Raw genomic sequence first — 15,671 nt, forward strand, 5'->3', positions numbered from 1 at the left:
GCTGAAGCACCCTGCACAGGCTGTAAATAGCTCAATGGGTTGGAGAGTGTTAGTTTCGGGTGGTTCGGTTGGTCCAAGCCTCTTCGAGGCAGCTCAACTGGTCTTTTTTTTTTTTTTTAGGCCGTTTGACTGGTCCCTGCTGCTTCTAGGCTGCTCAGCTGATCTCTGCTTCTTTTAAAAGGCTAAGCTTTGTCTGAGAATCTTTGCAGTTTTTCTTGTCTGACAGTGACTTGCAGCAGTATTTTCTACTTATATATTCCTGGGAGGAAGGGGCCTAATGAATTTCATCTGTTTCAGGGACTTCCTGAAGTTATTTTGGGTCGTTTCTTTCCTGTATGAATGAACTTCCCTGGAGGATGAATGTTTCAGTCTTGGAGAAAACTTCTATGCAATCACCATTAATCATCTTTAAAAAAAAAAACCTTATAATTTTCAATTGTTTTGGACAATTTTTTTGGCACAGATGACTATGTCGAAGACCAGTTTCAACAGGTCAAGGTAGATTGAGGCGGTGGGCATAGAGTCAGTGACTGATCACCCAGCAGACTTTTCTCTGATGGTAAAAAGCTTGATTCTCTAGGCTGGAACTGCTTGTTTCCAGCAAGAGGAGTCTGTGGCTGTTGAAGAAAAGAAAAAAAAAAGGAGGAAAAGAATCATACATACACACATACACATACACACACACTAGATGGATGAAGCAAGATGAGCTCCAACAAGCTGCAACAATTTCACACATATACATATATAACATACATATATACACATACATGTATATATGCATATACATACATACATATACATTCATACATTGGGTGGATGAAGCAAACTCCAAAGACCCAGCTCCAACAATTTTATTTTTTCTCCCACCTTATATATCCCAGCAAAATCTTTCAAGCAACATAAACTCACAATGTGGTTACATTCTGTTTTTCTTTAAGTGAATGATTATGATGAGTATATGTAGAGAAAAACATGTTCCCCTATACCCTCACATGAGCAAATGTTTTACATATTATAAATGAAAACCAAATCTTGAAAAACAAAGTATTCCCAAGAACCTGCATGCATTTGTAATTAAGAAACTTGTTATAGATTAACAAAGTCTAAGCAAGCAAGGTAACTTTCTCAGCCAGTTTCCATTTACTGGCAGGCTTCGATTTTTGGTTACAAAGAATCAATTATTTAATTATTTATCTTGAAAAGCAATCTTATAAAAATCTTAAAAGAATCACAAATTTAAACTTTTATATAAAAAAAACAACCCGTTATTTCTACCTTAAATCCTCAAACTGCACATCTACTCAATAACAGTTTTTATTAAATTTTATAAGGAAGATGAGGCCAAAAATGGGTACAAGAAATTAATCATCACTTTGAGCCCCAGCCCAGCTTCAGTGAGAGAGTCACGTCAGCCAGTGCTAATTTGGGTATTGTTCTTGCTCCCTAACCTCTAAAAGTCCCTAGCTTTTTGAGTGTGCCTTCATTAAGAGTGTACCTTTCTGAACTTCAAATTGTTCCTCATGATTTTCTACATCAGAGCCACTGACAAAAATATCTTAACCTAACCTTATTAAACAATCTATTTTTCCAAGTTCTTTCTAAGGGTAGTGGTCATTGCTAATGATCTATATCTCTAAGTTCTCTCCAAGGGTGGTGGTGGAATCATTAATCTGCTCCAGCAGCAATGCTTGAAAAAGATCAATAACTGTTACTATAAATGCTAATGATACTGTCCAGTGAGGGGCTGGAAGCCTCCTTAGAGTTTTCATACAACCTATATATATTATGAAGGATGAATTGACCACAAGCGCAACAAGCAGAGCGATGCCCCGTAACAACATGAAGTCCTCAGGACACGTAGTCCTTTGGGGTTCTTCCTCTCTGAGGCACATCCATCATAGTTGTGCTAACTGGGGAAGCTGCTTCCATGAGCTCTAAAGCTGTTTTGCGGTTTTTCTTGCACAGTCCTCAGAATGGCTAGATTGCTACCATTTTAAAGCAGGTAAGATGGCTGATGGGGAACCTCCTACCAGAAGCAGATGTGTGTCACCTCTGACAACCCATGTGGTTTCTTATCTGCATAACTGTATTATATTCAATCCGAGGTTTTTGTTGTTGTTTGTTTGTTTGTTTTCATTTATGGAGGTGGGTAATTGAAACTATTTGTTGTTGCATGAAGCCCGCTGGACATGTGGGGGAAAATGTGTTGTAGTAATCTGCAAATAGCAAGCGGAGGGAAGATGAGCCCATGGAACCATCTGCACTGTGGAACTCATGCAGTTCCTATCTGACCCCTCATGCACACAGGCACGTGGCCATCTGTCATATGGCCCAGGAGATGACTTCCAGGGCATATGTGATTTCTAAGAGCCAGCTGCTGCTTTAGAAAGAACACTGATGGGAGGATAAATGACCTGTCCTATCAAGCTGAAAATGCAGGTCCACAAAATTAGAAGAGCGGACAGCATCATTTTCTCATTTTTTGCGAACCTGTGAGCAATCATAGCCCATGCTATGTGTGGCTTCTCTGGTGAACCACTGAGTGGAGAAGTGGCCGAGAGCTTTTAGAGGGAAATAGGCCCTGATAACTTTGGACTCCAAAGGCAAAAGGACTTTACAGGAGTGAGTTGAGCTTTGCTTTTAAAATAATAGGGTGAAATCTTAGACATTCCAAGCAGCAGGAGAATGATTGTGTCTTGCAAGAAGTCAGACAATACGAGAATAATAGCCGAAACTCTGAGAGCATTTACTATGTGCCCAAAATTGTACAAACCGTTGGACATACATTGTTTCATATGTTCTTCACAGAGCTTTTTCCTGGTGGGAGCTACTACCAGGTTGGGGGTCCTGTTCAGGGTTCCACAGTGAGTGGAGGAGCTAGGATTTAAGGAGTCCAACCTGGAACTACTCTTCTCTTCGAAAGAGTCTTTTACATTATGCATCATCATCAAGACTGGCATTAGAGGAGTTAGTAGAATGACCCAGGGGATATGAGCATCTGCTACTCGTTCAGAGGACCTGAGTTTGGTTCCTAGAACCCACATGGCAGCTCACAATTGTCCCTAACTCTAGTTCCAGGAGATCTAGAGCTTCTTTTGGTCTCCATGGGCAACACACGCACACATACACGCACACACACACAGAGTGTACTTATGTACACCAGGCAATAGACTCATACCCGTAAAATAAACATAAACAAATCTTAAGTAGAAGACTGGCATTAGAGAAGATGTTCCTCTCTTTGGGAGAAGCTTGCTTATTCTTTGTGGAAGCTGCACATCCGGAAAAGGACCGGTGTGATACTATGAAGGGACAGTGGGGGTGGTTCCAAGAGAGAGGAGGGGCTACCAGAATGGCAGAAGAGCGCCATGGACCGGAAGGAACCATGAGCGCATTGGGAGAATCAGGAGTTTAGGATGACTCTGACCTGCTAAAACCTGGCAACGTACACCGCATACTCCCCACCCTGTCTATGCACAAGCCGCCTTCATCCTAGGTGGTTCTTTCCCCCATTTGCTTTGTCAGGGTCTTCATTCTGTTCAGGCATGCTCTAGCACTCAGGCTGCTCACAATTTGTACCAAGACGGGGGGGGGGTCGTAATTTAGTAAGTCTTGGGTTTACAACCTGCTCATTTTCTATATTTGATTACCAGTTATTTTGAGACAGAGAGGAAGTATGAGTGTGGGGGCTGACACAAGCCAAGGATATTTGTCATGTTCATCGTGCCTTGGTAGGTTTTGGACGTTTCTACAGTGAAGGTTCTGCATGTTTTGGGCAGGCAGAGGGAAAGCTGGCATTGAAGCTCCAGCCCTGCCATTAGAATGATGCTGCAACATGGGCAGGCAGCCAACCCTCTCTGAGCTCAGCTCCTCTAATATGTAAAAAACAAATGTCCCACAGTCCTTATTACTGTTCAGTTGGTAGAAGACAGAGTTGCTCTCGTTCTTGAACTAACACATTTGAAAAAAAAAAATAATAGGATGGCAATTCTCCCCCATCACACTTCAACCTGACCTTTTAGAGGTGGGGATGGCGCGTCTTTGCCGACTACATAGTACATGTTTTGGCCTTTGCTGACCCTGCAGTGTCTATTTCGGCTACTCAGTTCAGCTATTGGAGTAAAAGTAACCACAGATAGCAAGTAAGTAATATGTGTATTTCTGCATCTCACTGGAACTTGACTGGTGTGAGTTTGTGTGCTCATGTTTTCTCTGTACAAGTAGTAGGTTTTGTGTGTTTGTTTGTGTGTGTGTGTGTGTGTGTGTGTGTGTGTGTATGTTTAAGTCTGAGGTGTAATCAGTATCCTGTGAAAGAGGTGGCCCATTGTGCTCATTTGAACTATTATGACCTTAGCAATAGGGAGAAACTAAATACTTACGGTATAAAGGAAGGAGACAGGGAGAAACTGTCCCAAGTTTACAGGAGAAATTTCACTGTAAGACGTGAAGATCAGGAAGCCATTGTTGGCTCTCTGCGGAAACCAGAAGCACAGAGCATGCTGCCGGGCTGTTTTCCCTAGTGTGTCTTCCAGCATCTTGACAGGCCTGCTCTGTTCAGAGGAGGACAGTGTCTTCAGCCTGAGCAATGCACCGTGTTACCGTGAAAGACATGGAGTTGAACTGGAGGGAAGCCGCGTGCAGACAGACCCATAGCTGACGTTTCCAGGAGTTCGGAATCAGGCTTTGTGGATTTATTTGCTCTATGTTTGTTTCTGCCTCCTCCTTTCCCCCCTTTGGTTTTGAGTTCTGGTGTGACAACTGGTAGTCTAGAAGGTAAGGAAAGAGTAGACTTAGACGCGCGCGCGAGAGAGAAACCACGCTGGCATTCCCTTGGGTGCTGGCTTGTAAGGGCATCTTGGGAAGGCAAGCCAGAGTTTAGAGGTGAGAAACTTAGATTTCCTTCTGAGACAAGCCAGGAGAGTTCTCTGTAATGGAGGAGAGTTAGAGTTTAAAAGACAGAGGGGGCAGTGAGATGGGGTTGTGGATAGAGGTGTTCGCTATGTAAGCCTGGTGATCTGAGTTCTACTTCTCGAATCTACACAGATAGAAGGAGAGAACCAACTCCACGAGGTTGCCCTCTGACCTCTACGCATGTGGCATGGTACACACGCGCCTGTGCTTGCGGACACACATGACATAGAACAATAGTAATTAAAAATAGTAAATGAGATGTGATAAAAATTAATTAGCCAAGAGATCAGTAAAAAAAAAAATTCACGGAACTCTTACACTGAATATACATTTGGATTGCGTTTTGCGCTCTGTCTCACCAAGTTCATTAACTTTATTTCACAGATTAAAATTTTTACTATGCGAACGATACAGGAGGATGGTGTTTTTAGCCAAGTGTGCCAGCATCTGTTTGGGAAGCTTTATTTTGGTGGTGGTGGGGAGGGTGGTTTGTTATCTGCTTTGCTGAAACTGCTAGTCAGTTGGAAAGTGAAATAATAAAGACTTTCAACATCCAAATCTGTTTGCTGAACACACAGATCCGTTTACGGGAGCGGGAAGGGAGCTTTCTCTTTTGAAAAAATATCGCAGTGACTGGCGCGTCATTATTATTATCTTTTTTCTTTTTATTTCCTAACACAGAATGAAGAAGATGAGCAACATTTATGAGTCGGCTGCCAACACGCTGGGGATCTTTAACAGCCCCTGCTTGACCAAAGTCGAGCTGCGTGTGGCCTGCAAGGGCATTTCTGACAGGGATGCTCTGTCCAAGCCGGACCCTTGCGTCATCCTCAAGATGCAGTCCCACGGGCAGTGGTTTGAGGTAGGCTTGTCCGCGGAGCCAGACAGAAACCTGGCTGAAGGGTCCGTGCAGTTAAACAAAACATTTCCTATCTTGGGCTGCTTTATTCTAAAACAATAGAAAGTTCCGGAAATTTTAAAATAGAATCAATCATGTTTCTGTTTATCTCATGAAGTTTTTGATATGGCTGTTTTGATGCTGGGATGCTTTGGCAATCTCTGAGCTTGGAATTTTCAGGATGCTTTTGATAACTCCTGAGAGATAGCTATAATGCATTCTGTCCTTTGCCCAATCATTGACAAAATATTAACAGGTCAGAAATAGACCTGCAACCAGAGCCTAGGCTGGTTGGGGGTGATAAGATGGATGCTGTAAAAACTGGTTCCACAGCACCAAGGCAGAATTGCTAATAACCAGGCTCCTGGGCAGGATAGGGTGGAGGTTCCTCGTTCTGAGGGAAAACATTGGGGAGGTTGGGAGAGAAGTGGATAACTCACAGAGAGTTAGTACAGGTTATAAGGTTGTTCTAGATCGAGAGAGAAGAGTCTGGGGTGACTGGTATGAGTAAGCCAGTCCTGTGAGGGCAAGCTCTGGACCTGGGGACTGGGCTGTGCATCCAGGGATGTTGGTCAGAATGGGCTAAGGCTGAGGGCTGATGAAGCTGTGAGCAGAACAGTAGGAAAGGAGCTTACCTGGGTCACATCACAGCCCTGTGAGGGACAGTACAAGTTTTAAGGAGTGCTGTCCATCTCAGAACCAGGTATCTGAAGGAACCCAGACCTCAAGGCCCAGGGTAATCATCTCCAGGCCCATGTCACTAGGGTTCTGTGTTGGATGTATTACCTTAATCTGAGTTGGTTGGGGACTGGAGAAAGAGAAGCCTTTGTATGTGGTAATCCTGGGAAGGATGACAGTGAAGAGATACACTGGGGTGGTGAGTGTGGGAGGAAGAAGGAAAGAGCTGTGGGCCTACATGTTCATAGTGCTTTAAGTGGTGCTGGAACGAAGCAAGCCATGAGAAACTCCAGAGCCCAGCAGATCACTGGGTAATGGTGTGAATGGAACGCTATTGTTATGAATCAGCCTTCAAAGAGTGGTAATTTCCAGTTTGTCACAAGAGGACTTTTATTTTATTTATTTGAGGAAGGATTTGATCTTTTGCTTCTTCTTGTTCGTTTGTTTGCCTCTTAGACTCTAGCCCATCAGTGACCCATGGAAAAACCACACTGTAGGGAAAAACAGTGGGGTCTCTGCATCCCCTTGATTAACTTGGCTAGAAGCTATGCTGATAAATGCTCCTGTAGACATGATGGTACTTGGGGAAGGGCAAAGGTGACTGCCACACAGGGTATGACTCATACAATATTTGTGGTTTTTGAATTAAACTTAAAACAGTGTGAGTTACATTTTATCAAAGGCTATAAGTGAACTGATGTAGTAACTCCAGTTTCTGATTGGAAACAACAAAGACAGGAAGCTTTGTTCAGTATTATTCTGCTCGTATGTGTGGAAGGCAATATTTAAACCAAGTAGCTCTGTAGCCTGAAATTTTTATTGCTGTTTCAGCCTTACTGTAAACAGTGATATAGTCTTTGATGGTTTATTTGGAAATACTGCAGGTTGATTTCTACAGATGGGCTTTTGTTGCTAGTGTTTATTTAGAATCAAAATGTTGTATCTAGGCACCTGTTTTAAATAGCATTTTTCTTTTTTACTATTTTATTATGTTTTTCAATTAATGATCAAAATAAGGGCATCGTCATGGCGTTTTCACATAGATGCCAGAGCTCTATTGCTTTGAAGAGATGCCATGGCTCTCTTCACATTTAATTAGGGCTTATTTATATTTAGAGGTTTAGTCCATTATCATCATGGTGGGAAGCATGGTGGCATGCAGGCAGACTTGGGATGGAGAGGGAGGCGAGAGTTTTACATTTGGAGCCATAGGGAGCAGAAGAAGCAGAAAACCCTGGGCCTGGCTTTGGCATTTAAACCCCAAAGCCCACCTCCAGCAACAAACTTCCTCCAACAAGGCCACATCTCCTAATTTCTGTCAAGTAGTGTCACTCCCCAATGACCAGGCATTCAATGCCATGAGCCTATGGGGGCCATTTTTATTCAAACCATCACAATATGTATTACCATATCCATTTTAGTGCTCCACAAGGACCTCTCTAGTCTCTCCTCCCCAATTCTTATGGTTCTCTTCTTTCCCCCAAATAGTGCTCCTTCTGTTCTCATGGTGTGTCTGTGTGTGTTCAAGCGCAAATTTTGCACACGAGTGAAAAAAATGCTGTGTGAGTCAGGGTTTTCTAGAGGAACAGAAACTAACAGGATTGGTAAGGTTTAAAAAGAAATTTTTAGATTGGCTTACATGTGTGGTCTGGGTCACACAGCAATGGCTGTCTTCACGCTGGAGAAAGGTTCAGAACCCAGCAGCCATTTGGCAGCCTCAGTCTAGACAGTCCCCATCTGATGCTGAAAGCCTGATCTTGGAGAGACACTGGCCTTCAGTCCTCACTGGAAGGACGATGGATCTGGATTCCATTGTCAGCAAACGATGACAGCTGAGGCAAGATAACAGAGTGGCTTTAGGAGTGAGGGTAGGCAGCTCAAAATAAGCACCCTTTGCCCTCTTTCCTATCTGGGCTACTGCTGAAGGATGCTGCCAACCAACCCCGGGGAGGGACTTTCTCCCTGAGTAAATCCTTGCAGGAAATACCTGCCCAGCACTGTGTCTCTTTAATTAATCCCAAACCAGTCCATTTGCATCTCTTAGGATCAGCCCCATAGCTTCTCATCTGTTTATGAAAAGACAGGACAGTTTTCTCCTCTATGGTAGGAGGGACTATCATAAGATTTGAGAGGCAAAATTCTTACCCAGGTAAACTTATGATGGCAACCATTTGTCTGAGTGTTGATAGCTGTTCACGAGTAGATTTTAGGTGAGGGAAAGCATGCCTAGAGAATGAATGATAGGCAGATTGGGATCCTAAATTAAGTCTTACATTGTAAATGTAAAACCATCTTTCACTGAGGTTTTATGTGTCAGGACATGTTTTCTCTTAAGCAAAGATCTTGTAGACTTTGTTGGTAAACCTTCTAAAAAATAAATCTTAGCTCATAACAAAATTAAATGAAAAGGAGAACAATAGGAAAGGCCCCTTTTTGAAAATTAGCAGGGAGTAAATTGTTTTCTAAAACACTTTTTTAAAAATTTTTTATTAATTACACTTTATTCATTTTGTATCCCCCCATAAGCCCCTCCCTCCTCCCCTCCCGATCCCACCCTCCCTCCCCTTTCTGCATGCATGCCACTCCCCAAGTCCACTGATAGGGGAGGTTCTCCTCTTCTTTCTGATCTTAGTCTATCAGTTCTCATCAAAAGTGGCTGCATTGTCCTCTACTGTGGCCTGGTAAGGCTGCTCCCCCCTCAGGGGGAGTGATCAACCAGCAGGCCAATCAGATTATATCAGAGGCAGTCCCTCTTCCCATTACTATGTAACCCACTTAGACACTGAACTGCCATGGGCTACATCTGTGCAGGGGTTCTAGGTTATCTCCACGAATAGTCCTTGGTTGGAGTATGAGTCTCTGGGAAGTTCCCTGTGTTCAAATTATCTTGTTCTGTTGCTCTCCTTGTGGAGTTCCCGTCCCCTCCAGCTCTTACTATTTCCCACTTCTTACATAAAATTCCATTCACTCTGCCCATCAGTTGTCCATCAGGCTCAGCATCTGCTTTGACAGTCTATACTGCAGAGGCTTTCAGAGGCCCTCTGTGGCAGGTTCCAAGGTTGTTTCCTGTTTTCTTCTGGCTTTCAGAGGCCCTCTGTAGCAGGTTCTGAGAAAGGCAAAGAGGATGGACATCAGAAGAAAAAGAAAATAGGAAACAACCTAAAACACTTTTTACATGATTTATATATTGCCCTTTTGTTTTGTTCTTTCTATTCTGACATACTTTTTTCTTTCTTTTTCTTTTTTTTTTTTTTTTTTTTTTTTTGAGACAGGGTTTCTCTGTGTGTAGTTATCCTAGAACATTGTAGACCAGGATGGCCTCAAACTCATGGAAATCCGCCTGTCTCTGAAGTGCTGGAATTAAGACTTAAACCTTTTCTTTTCCTAACTTCATTTCAAATATTTGTCTATTTAGTATGGGTTGAAGATGAGAGTATATGTGCGCCACGGTGCATGTGTGGGGTCAAAGGATAACTTGTAGAAATTCTCATCTCATGTGTGTTCTAGTTTATAGAAGCCAAGTTATCCTCTTGGTGAGAGTAGCCTTTACCCTCTCGGCTACCTCACAGGCTCGATTTTAACATGATGCTTATGCACATAAAATGTTCTTTTCTGACTCTATTGCCTAGCGGTATATGCATTTACCACATTACTATAATTTTGATACAATGTAAATTTCAAGTTGTATACTATCCTATAAAATAGATTTACTTAAGCTGCCGTTCTGTTTCTTAACTTTGAAACTGCCCTTTAAAAATGCCTTCATTTTAAGTAATACCAGGCTGAACATCTTTGCACACAAAATTTTTCAGTTATTTTTGGATGGGTTCCTAGAAGAGAGGCTGTCGAAATAGAACTGGTGGGATGAGGCTAGGATGCTTTATTTTATTATTATTGTTTTTGAGAACTTCGCACATGGGCATTGCTTTTACATCACTCCTGCTCCTCCTGTGTCTCCCCCTCCCTCCTTCCCCAATTCATAGCCTCTTCTTTACTATCGTTTTGTATATACACATATTCAGAGCTGGCCACTTAGAATTAGACAACCTATGACCAAGCATGTCCCTGGCAGAAATGGATTCCTTTCTCAGCAGCTGTGGACCAGTCGTATCTCCTCATCTATGGGTAGACCTTGTTCCTAACACTTGGTGGGATTTTTCCTCTCTGTGTTGACATGTCAGCTGGTATCGTTCTTATGGTCAACCACATTGTTGAGTGCCTTTTACCTGTCATGTCTAGGGGACATTAACTATCAGGAAGCAACTCGATACGCTGACTCTTGCAATCTTTTTGCTTCTTCTTTTACAGTTTTCCCCGAGTCACAGATATAGGGGTTGTGCTGTAGAAGTATCAGTTAGGATTGGACACCTGTTAGTCACTTATTCTCTTCATTTTTACCACTTGTTGATTTCTGTAATTGTCTCAAAATCTTGCAAAAAACAGAAGCTTCTTCGATGAGGGATGAGAGCTACACTTATCTGTAGGTGGAAGGAAAATAAAATACAATCACAAATCACATTGATTTAGGAAAATGGCAGTACGGCTACTACTACTCCCTAGGCTCTTTGACTGACCTCTCTGGCTCCAGGTAGCTGACTAGGATTGCCAGGCATGACTTCCCTCCCATTGAGATGACTAGGAAAACAGATCCCATGGCAGGCAGCTGCCAGAAAGAATTTATTTTGAATGATTATTGATGAAAGAGTTGAAACCAAATAAAGGCCGCAAAGTAACTTTGAGATGAGAAACCAGGAAATCGATACTTTGCTTAGGGTTGGAAAACTGATGTTTTGAGACAATCTTGATGTGTTGAGATGATCTTGTAAAGCTGTCTGAGATCTAGCTTTCAATGCGTACTCATTGCAGCAACGAAATGGAGACCCAGTTACTAAAACTGTGCCAGCCCACAACTGGACAAGAGGAACAAATGGAAGAAGAGGGTATTGAAAACCAAGCAGGTGCACCACCTAGGAGAAGCTCCGTGGGAGGGAGTTGGGGGAAGGACCAACCTGCCCGGAGGCGGAGAAGCTGTAAAGGACTGGAGAAGCTGTCTTAAAGTCAACAGGGATAACCTGTCATTTTCCTTTTCTCCCACCATTTCCTCCTATTGACAAACTTTGCTGGAAGTCTGCTAGCAAAGTTTGCAGGAAGAGAACACAGAATGTATTTTAGACCAAAAAGGCAAACAGACAACACACTGACCTTCTAACCACCCACTTGGAGAATCGTTTACAGTTGACAAGCGGTGAGCAGTTATTTAGTGACATCACCTACTTTCTGATGCAAGTTCCAAAAATGACACTTGCTCATCTATGCTAGAAGTGAGGAGGGATGTTTTTAATGATGGCCATCAAGTATGAGCCACAACTCAGTGAGGAGATGTACTGAAGGGTGAATTTTTCTGTAGCCATCTCCTGTTGAAGACCTTGGTGGCAAGAGAGATTCCTATGTACAGAAACACAGCATTGGAAGAAATGCTTCTCTCCAAGGTTTAAGATGCTTTACCTTTCGCAGTATCTTTATCATGTGAAATCTGAGATGCTAAACAAATAAGGAAGAGATTGTTGAGGAGCTTTTGGGTAAGATTCAGAAAATCAAAGTAAGCTTACCTTTCAGCAGTGAGAGCTTTAAAGTTTAGGGGGAAAAAAGCCTTATCCAATCTTCTGACATTTCAACATGATTCTGTGGTTGACGAACATGCTGGGCCATATCCCTAGCTATCTGGGAACATATTTGGGCTGTGTGCTGCAGGTTGGACTTGCCTGCTGGCATGCCCAGCGGAATTATCTGCAAAGATGGACGTTGCAGGCTTGCTCTGTCCTATGACTGGCAATTGAGCAGGTTGACAGTGGCTAGCATAACTAAGAATTAACTTCTGAAGTACTTAATTTTAACTAATGTTAAAATTCATTGTAATTTTAACAAGCTAGCTCAGGCCATGAACATTCCTGGTAGGGAGGCAAGTAGCCAAGAGATGGAGCATGAGAGATGAAATTAAAATTTGACATTTGTTTGAATTCAGCTTCTAATTACTGTTTGTTTTTTTCCTTAATTTATATGCATGTATATTTTGCCAGCATGCACATCTGTGAATTCATGTTCACATCTGTGAACATAAATGTGTGGTACCCAAGGAGGCCAAAAGAGGGCATAGGATCTCCTAGAACTGGAGCTATAGATAGTTGTGAGCTGTCTTCTGGGTGCTAGGAGTCAAACCTGAGTACTCTCGAAGACCAGCCAGAGCTCTTAGGCACCGAGCCATCTCTCCAGATCCCAGCTTCAACAGAGAGAGGGCCCTGTAATGCTGTGGTAAACGATTCAGGTTACCGCTATAACAGATCTTTCAGCTGAACTTTCCACACAGTGAGTACACATTTACTGTCTTCATTGACTTGTTAGCAAGGGAAGAGAACATTGGAAAGCCTGCTGTTTAACCTCACACAGACCTCCTATTCCTGTGCTGTTGGTTGCATTGATGGTCAATGGCAAGGTGCTAAGGTATCTTTGAACTTTAGGAAATCAATTCTTCTGACATGTACTATACATGGATGCCTTGCGTAGATCAGCAGTGTCTGAGGTTTATGTCTAAGAATTAAGAATTCAGAAGCAATGCTGTTTCCCTTCTGGGAATTTGTGTGTGCATGAGAGCGTGCTCGTGTGTGTGTGTGTGTGTGTGTATGTTTGTAAATGTCCAATAAGTCATTTATAGTGCCTAATGTACTTTATTGACATGGCTTTACTGAAGGAAGAGAAAACTTGCGAGTTGAATGTAGTTTCCAAACATTGAGTTTTACGCCACACTCAATATCCTTAGTTTTGGGTCATATCTATCATTTACAACCTCTTATGTACCCTCTCTATTGGCCACACAAAGGCGAAAGTATATGGTTAATGAGAATGTAGAGCTTTCAGCTTCTGAGGAGGCTTGGGAATAATTCCTTCTTGTCTCTTGTGAGTGCCAATACTTTTATTAACAACTCTGGGAACTGGACAACTCAACCAGGTTAATGATAAATGAAGGCTTCCTAGAGAGCTTTGTGGAAGAGGCTTGTGACCTAAAGGTGTTCCCTCTGTTTCCTGGAATACAGGGTCTCCTCCATGGCAGTGCTGGATGTTTTCCATGGAGCAGAGCCAAGCTGATGATTGTGTGGCCTTGGGCCCAGATCCTATGAATGGTGAGAACTTGTCATCATGGGGAAACACAAATTGCATTGCAAGTTTTGAAGATGTTGCTTCAATTACTGTTAATCTCACTTTTATACTTAATTTTAAGAGATGATTATTGGACTCATAGGCCATGCTGAACAGCTCAGGGCTAAGCACCCCTGGAGCCATTCCATATGAAAATGTGTGTCAGTGAATCCTGGGCTCTGGATGTATTAACCATGAGTAACAGTTAGTAACAATTATGATTATTATATTTAACACATTACCGGTGAACTTTGATATAAGGTTATTATTAATGATGATATTATATGCACATAGCAAGCCCTTTATATTCATAATCTCAGCTTGTATTTTTTATTTTCTTCTCATACCAGTGCTATGAAAAGACATTAAAACTAGTCACAATGTGTATTGTGCACCACAAGAAAAGAATGATCCATGTCCCTAAATGTGTCACTGTCAAGCAGTATCCACTCTGTCTTAGAGATAGAGGAATGGAAGCTCAGAGCGTTCTCATAAAAGAGCTCAAACAGTTCTTGATTTAGACTCTTTTTTTTTTCTTATTCCTAAATGTGTAGTGGACACAGTGGGGTGATGCCAAAAATTAACCAGTATCCTACTGCTCTTTCCAAGGAAGCATGGATGGAAACACATCTTTGCATTGTCCCTTGACACAGCCTGAGGAGTTCCTTTTTAGACACTTTCACTGAAACCAACCCAGGATTCCTTGCTTCAACACTGAAAAGAATTTCAGGATGAGCCAGTGTAACACGCGGTTGGAGTTTATTAAAAGGGATACAAACAAGGTTAAGAGAAAAGAAATGCTGGGAGAGGAGTAAGACACCTACATGAATGGGAGTGAACTTCTCAGAAAAGAATGATGCTTTATCTTTATGATAACCATGTGTGCCATTTTGGTGCCTTTTGAAGTTACTAACATCCAAGGCTACTCAAGAAATCTAAGTGAGGTCACAAGGTGGTCTTTGAGGGACATCTGATGTGATTACACTGGAGGTCAAACTCTAGAGCACAGACTTGTAGCACATCATTGTAAGCAAGGCTAATAGTCCTGTTAGAATCCTAGAAAATGTCTGGGAGAGGGCCGAGTTCACATACACCAAGCCTTAAGCCTAGTTCATCGCTATTTTAACATCGTCCATAACATGTGTTGGATGTGCTGGGATTCTTGATTCTCGGATGATGAGAAGCCTCGTCCAGACTCCGTGGGGGAAGGGCTCGTTTCCACTTCCCACATCCATGTAACATTTCCCATGTTTCTAACCTGCCTCAGCTCCACTCTTTCCCATTTTCTTTTCTCCTTCTATACTCTACTCTACGCAGATGTAGACTTTGGTCCCCATATGCTCCAGTGTTCCTGTTGGCAACACAGAAGGGGGTAGCTTTGTGTTCACATCTGTCCCAGAGAAGTGGATTGTGAATGACTTTTTAGCATTCTTTTGTTGTCTAGTACATGTAGAAATGAGATCTATGCTACATGGCTCTTTCATGCTTAGAATGATTATGAATCGTGACTGTCTTGTGAACAGAGCTATGGTGACAGATCCCAAGAGTAGTTGTGAGAACTAAATGTTTTAAAAATTGAGTTTAGTGAGACAATTTACATATAAAACACATCCATTTTTAATGTTCTGCTGGGTAAAATTTGACAGTGTGTGCACTGATGAAAACATTATCCCAGCTAAGATATAGAATATTTCCTAAAATATTCAAAAATTTCAAATCAAAATATGTAAATCAAACATGATTTTTTTATTTTGAAGCCCACTTTACTAAGCTTTAATTACTATGTGAAAATTTCATAAAATCAATAGTACACTTTGATAAGTTTAGACATGTATATGTACATATGCTAATATCTCCAGATCCAGGTAATATATATATTTATCACCTCCTTATGCTTCCATGTGACCCTTTGGTTTGGTTTGTTTTTCATGATGGCAAAGACACTTAATATGAGATTCATTTTCTTAACAAAATGTTATAATCATCTTAACTT

General features: G+C 41.9%; 1 protein-coding gene across 2 annotated transcripts in view; it reads left to right on the forward strand.

Moving 5' to 3' along the window:
- The window catches only part of Cpne4 (copine 4), a 447,351-nt gene that overhangs the window by 107,955 nt on the left and 323,725 nt on the right, over nucleotides 1–15,671 (forward strand). For both annotated transcript variants that reach the window (XM_055629875.1, XM_055629877.1), the window contains exon 2: nucleotides 5,593–5,773. In XM_055629875.1, the coding sequence (XP_055485850.1) occupies nucleotides 5,593–5,773 (181 nt within the window). The remainder of the gene's footprint in view (nucleotides 1–5,592; nucleotides 5,774–15,671) is intronic.

The sequence above is a fragment of the Psammomys obesus genome, unplaced genomic scaffold (assembly GCF_907164565.1).
Source record: "Psammomys obesus unplaced genomic scaffold, mPsaObe1.curated_primary_1811, whole genome shotgun sequence".
Taxonomy (NCBI): Eukaryota; Metazoa; Chordata; class Mammalia; order Rodentia; family Muridae; genus Psammomys; species Psammomys obesus.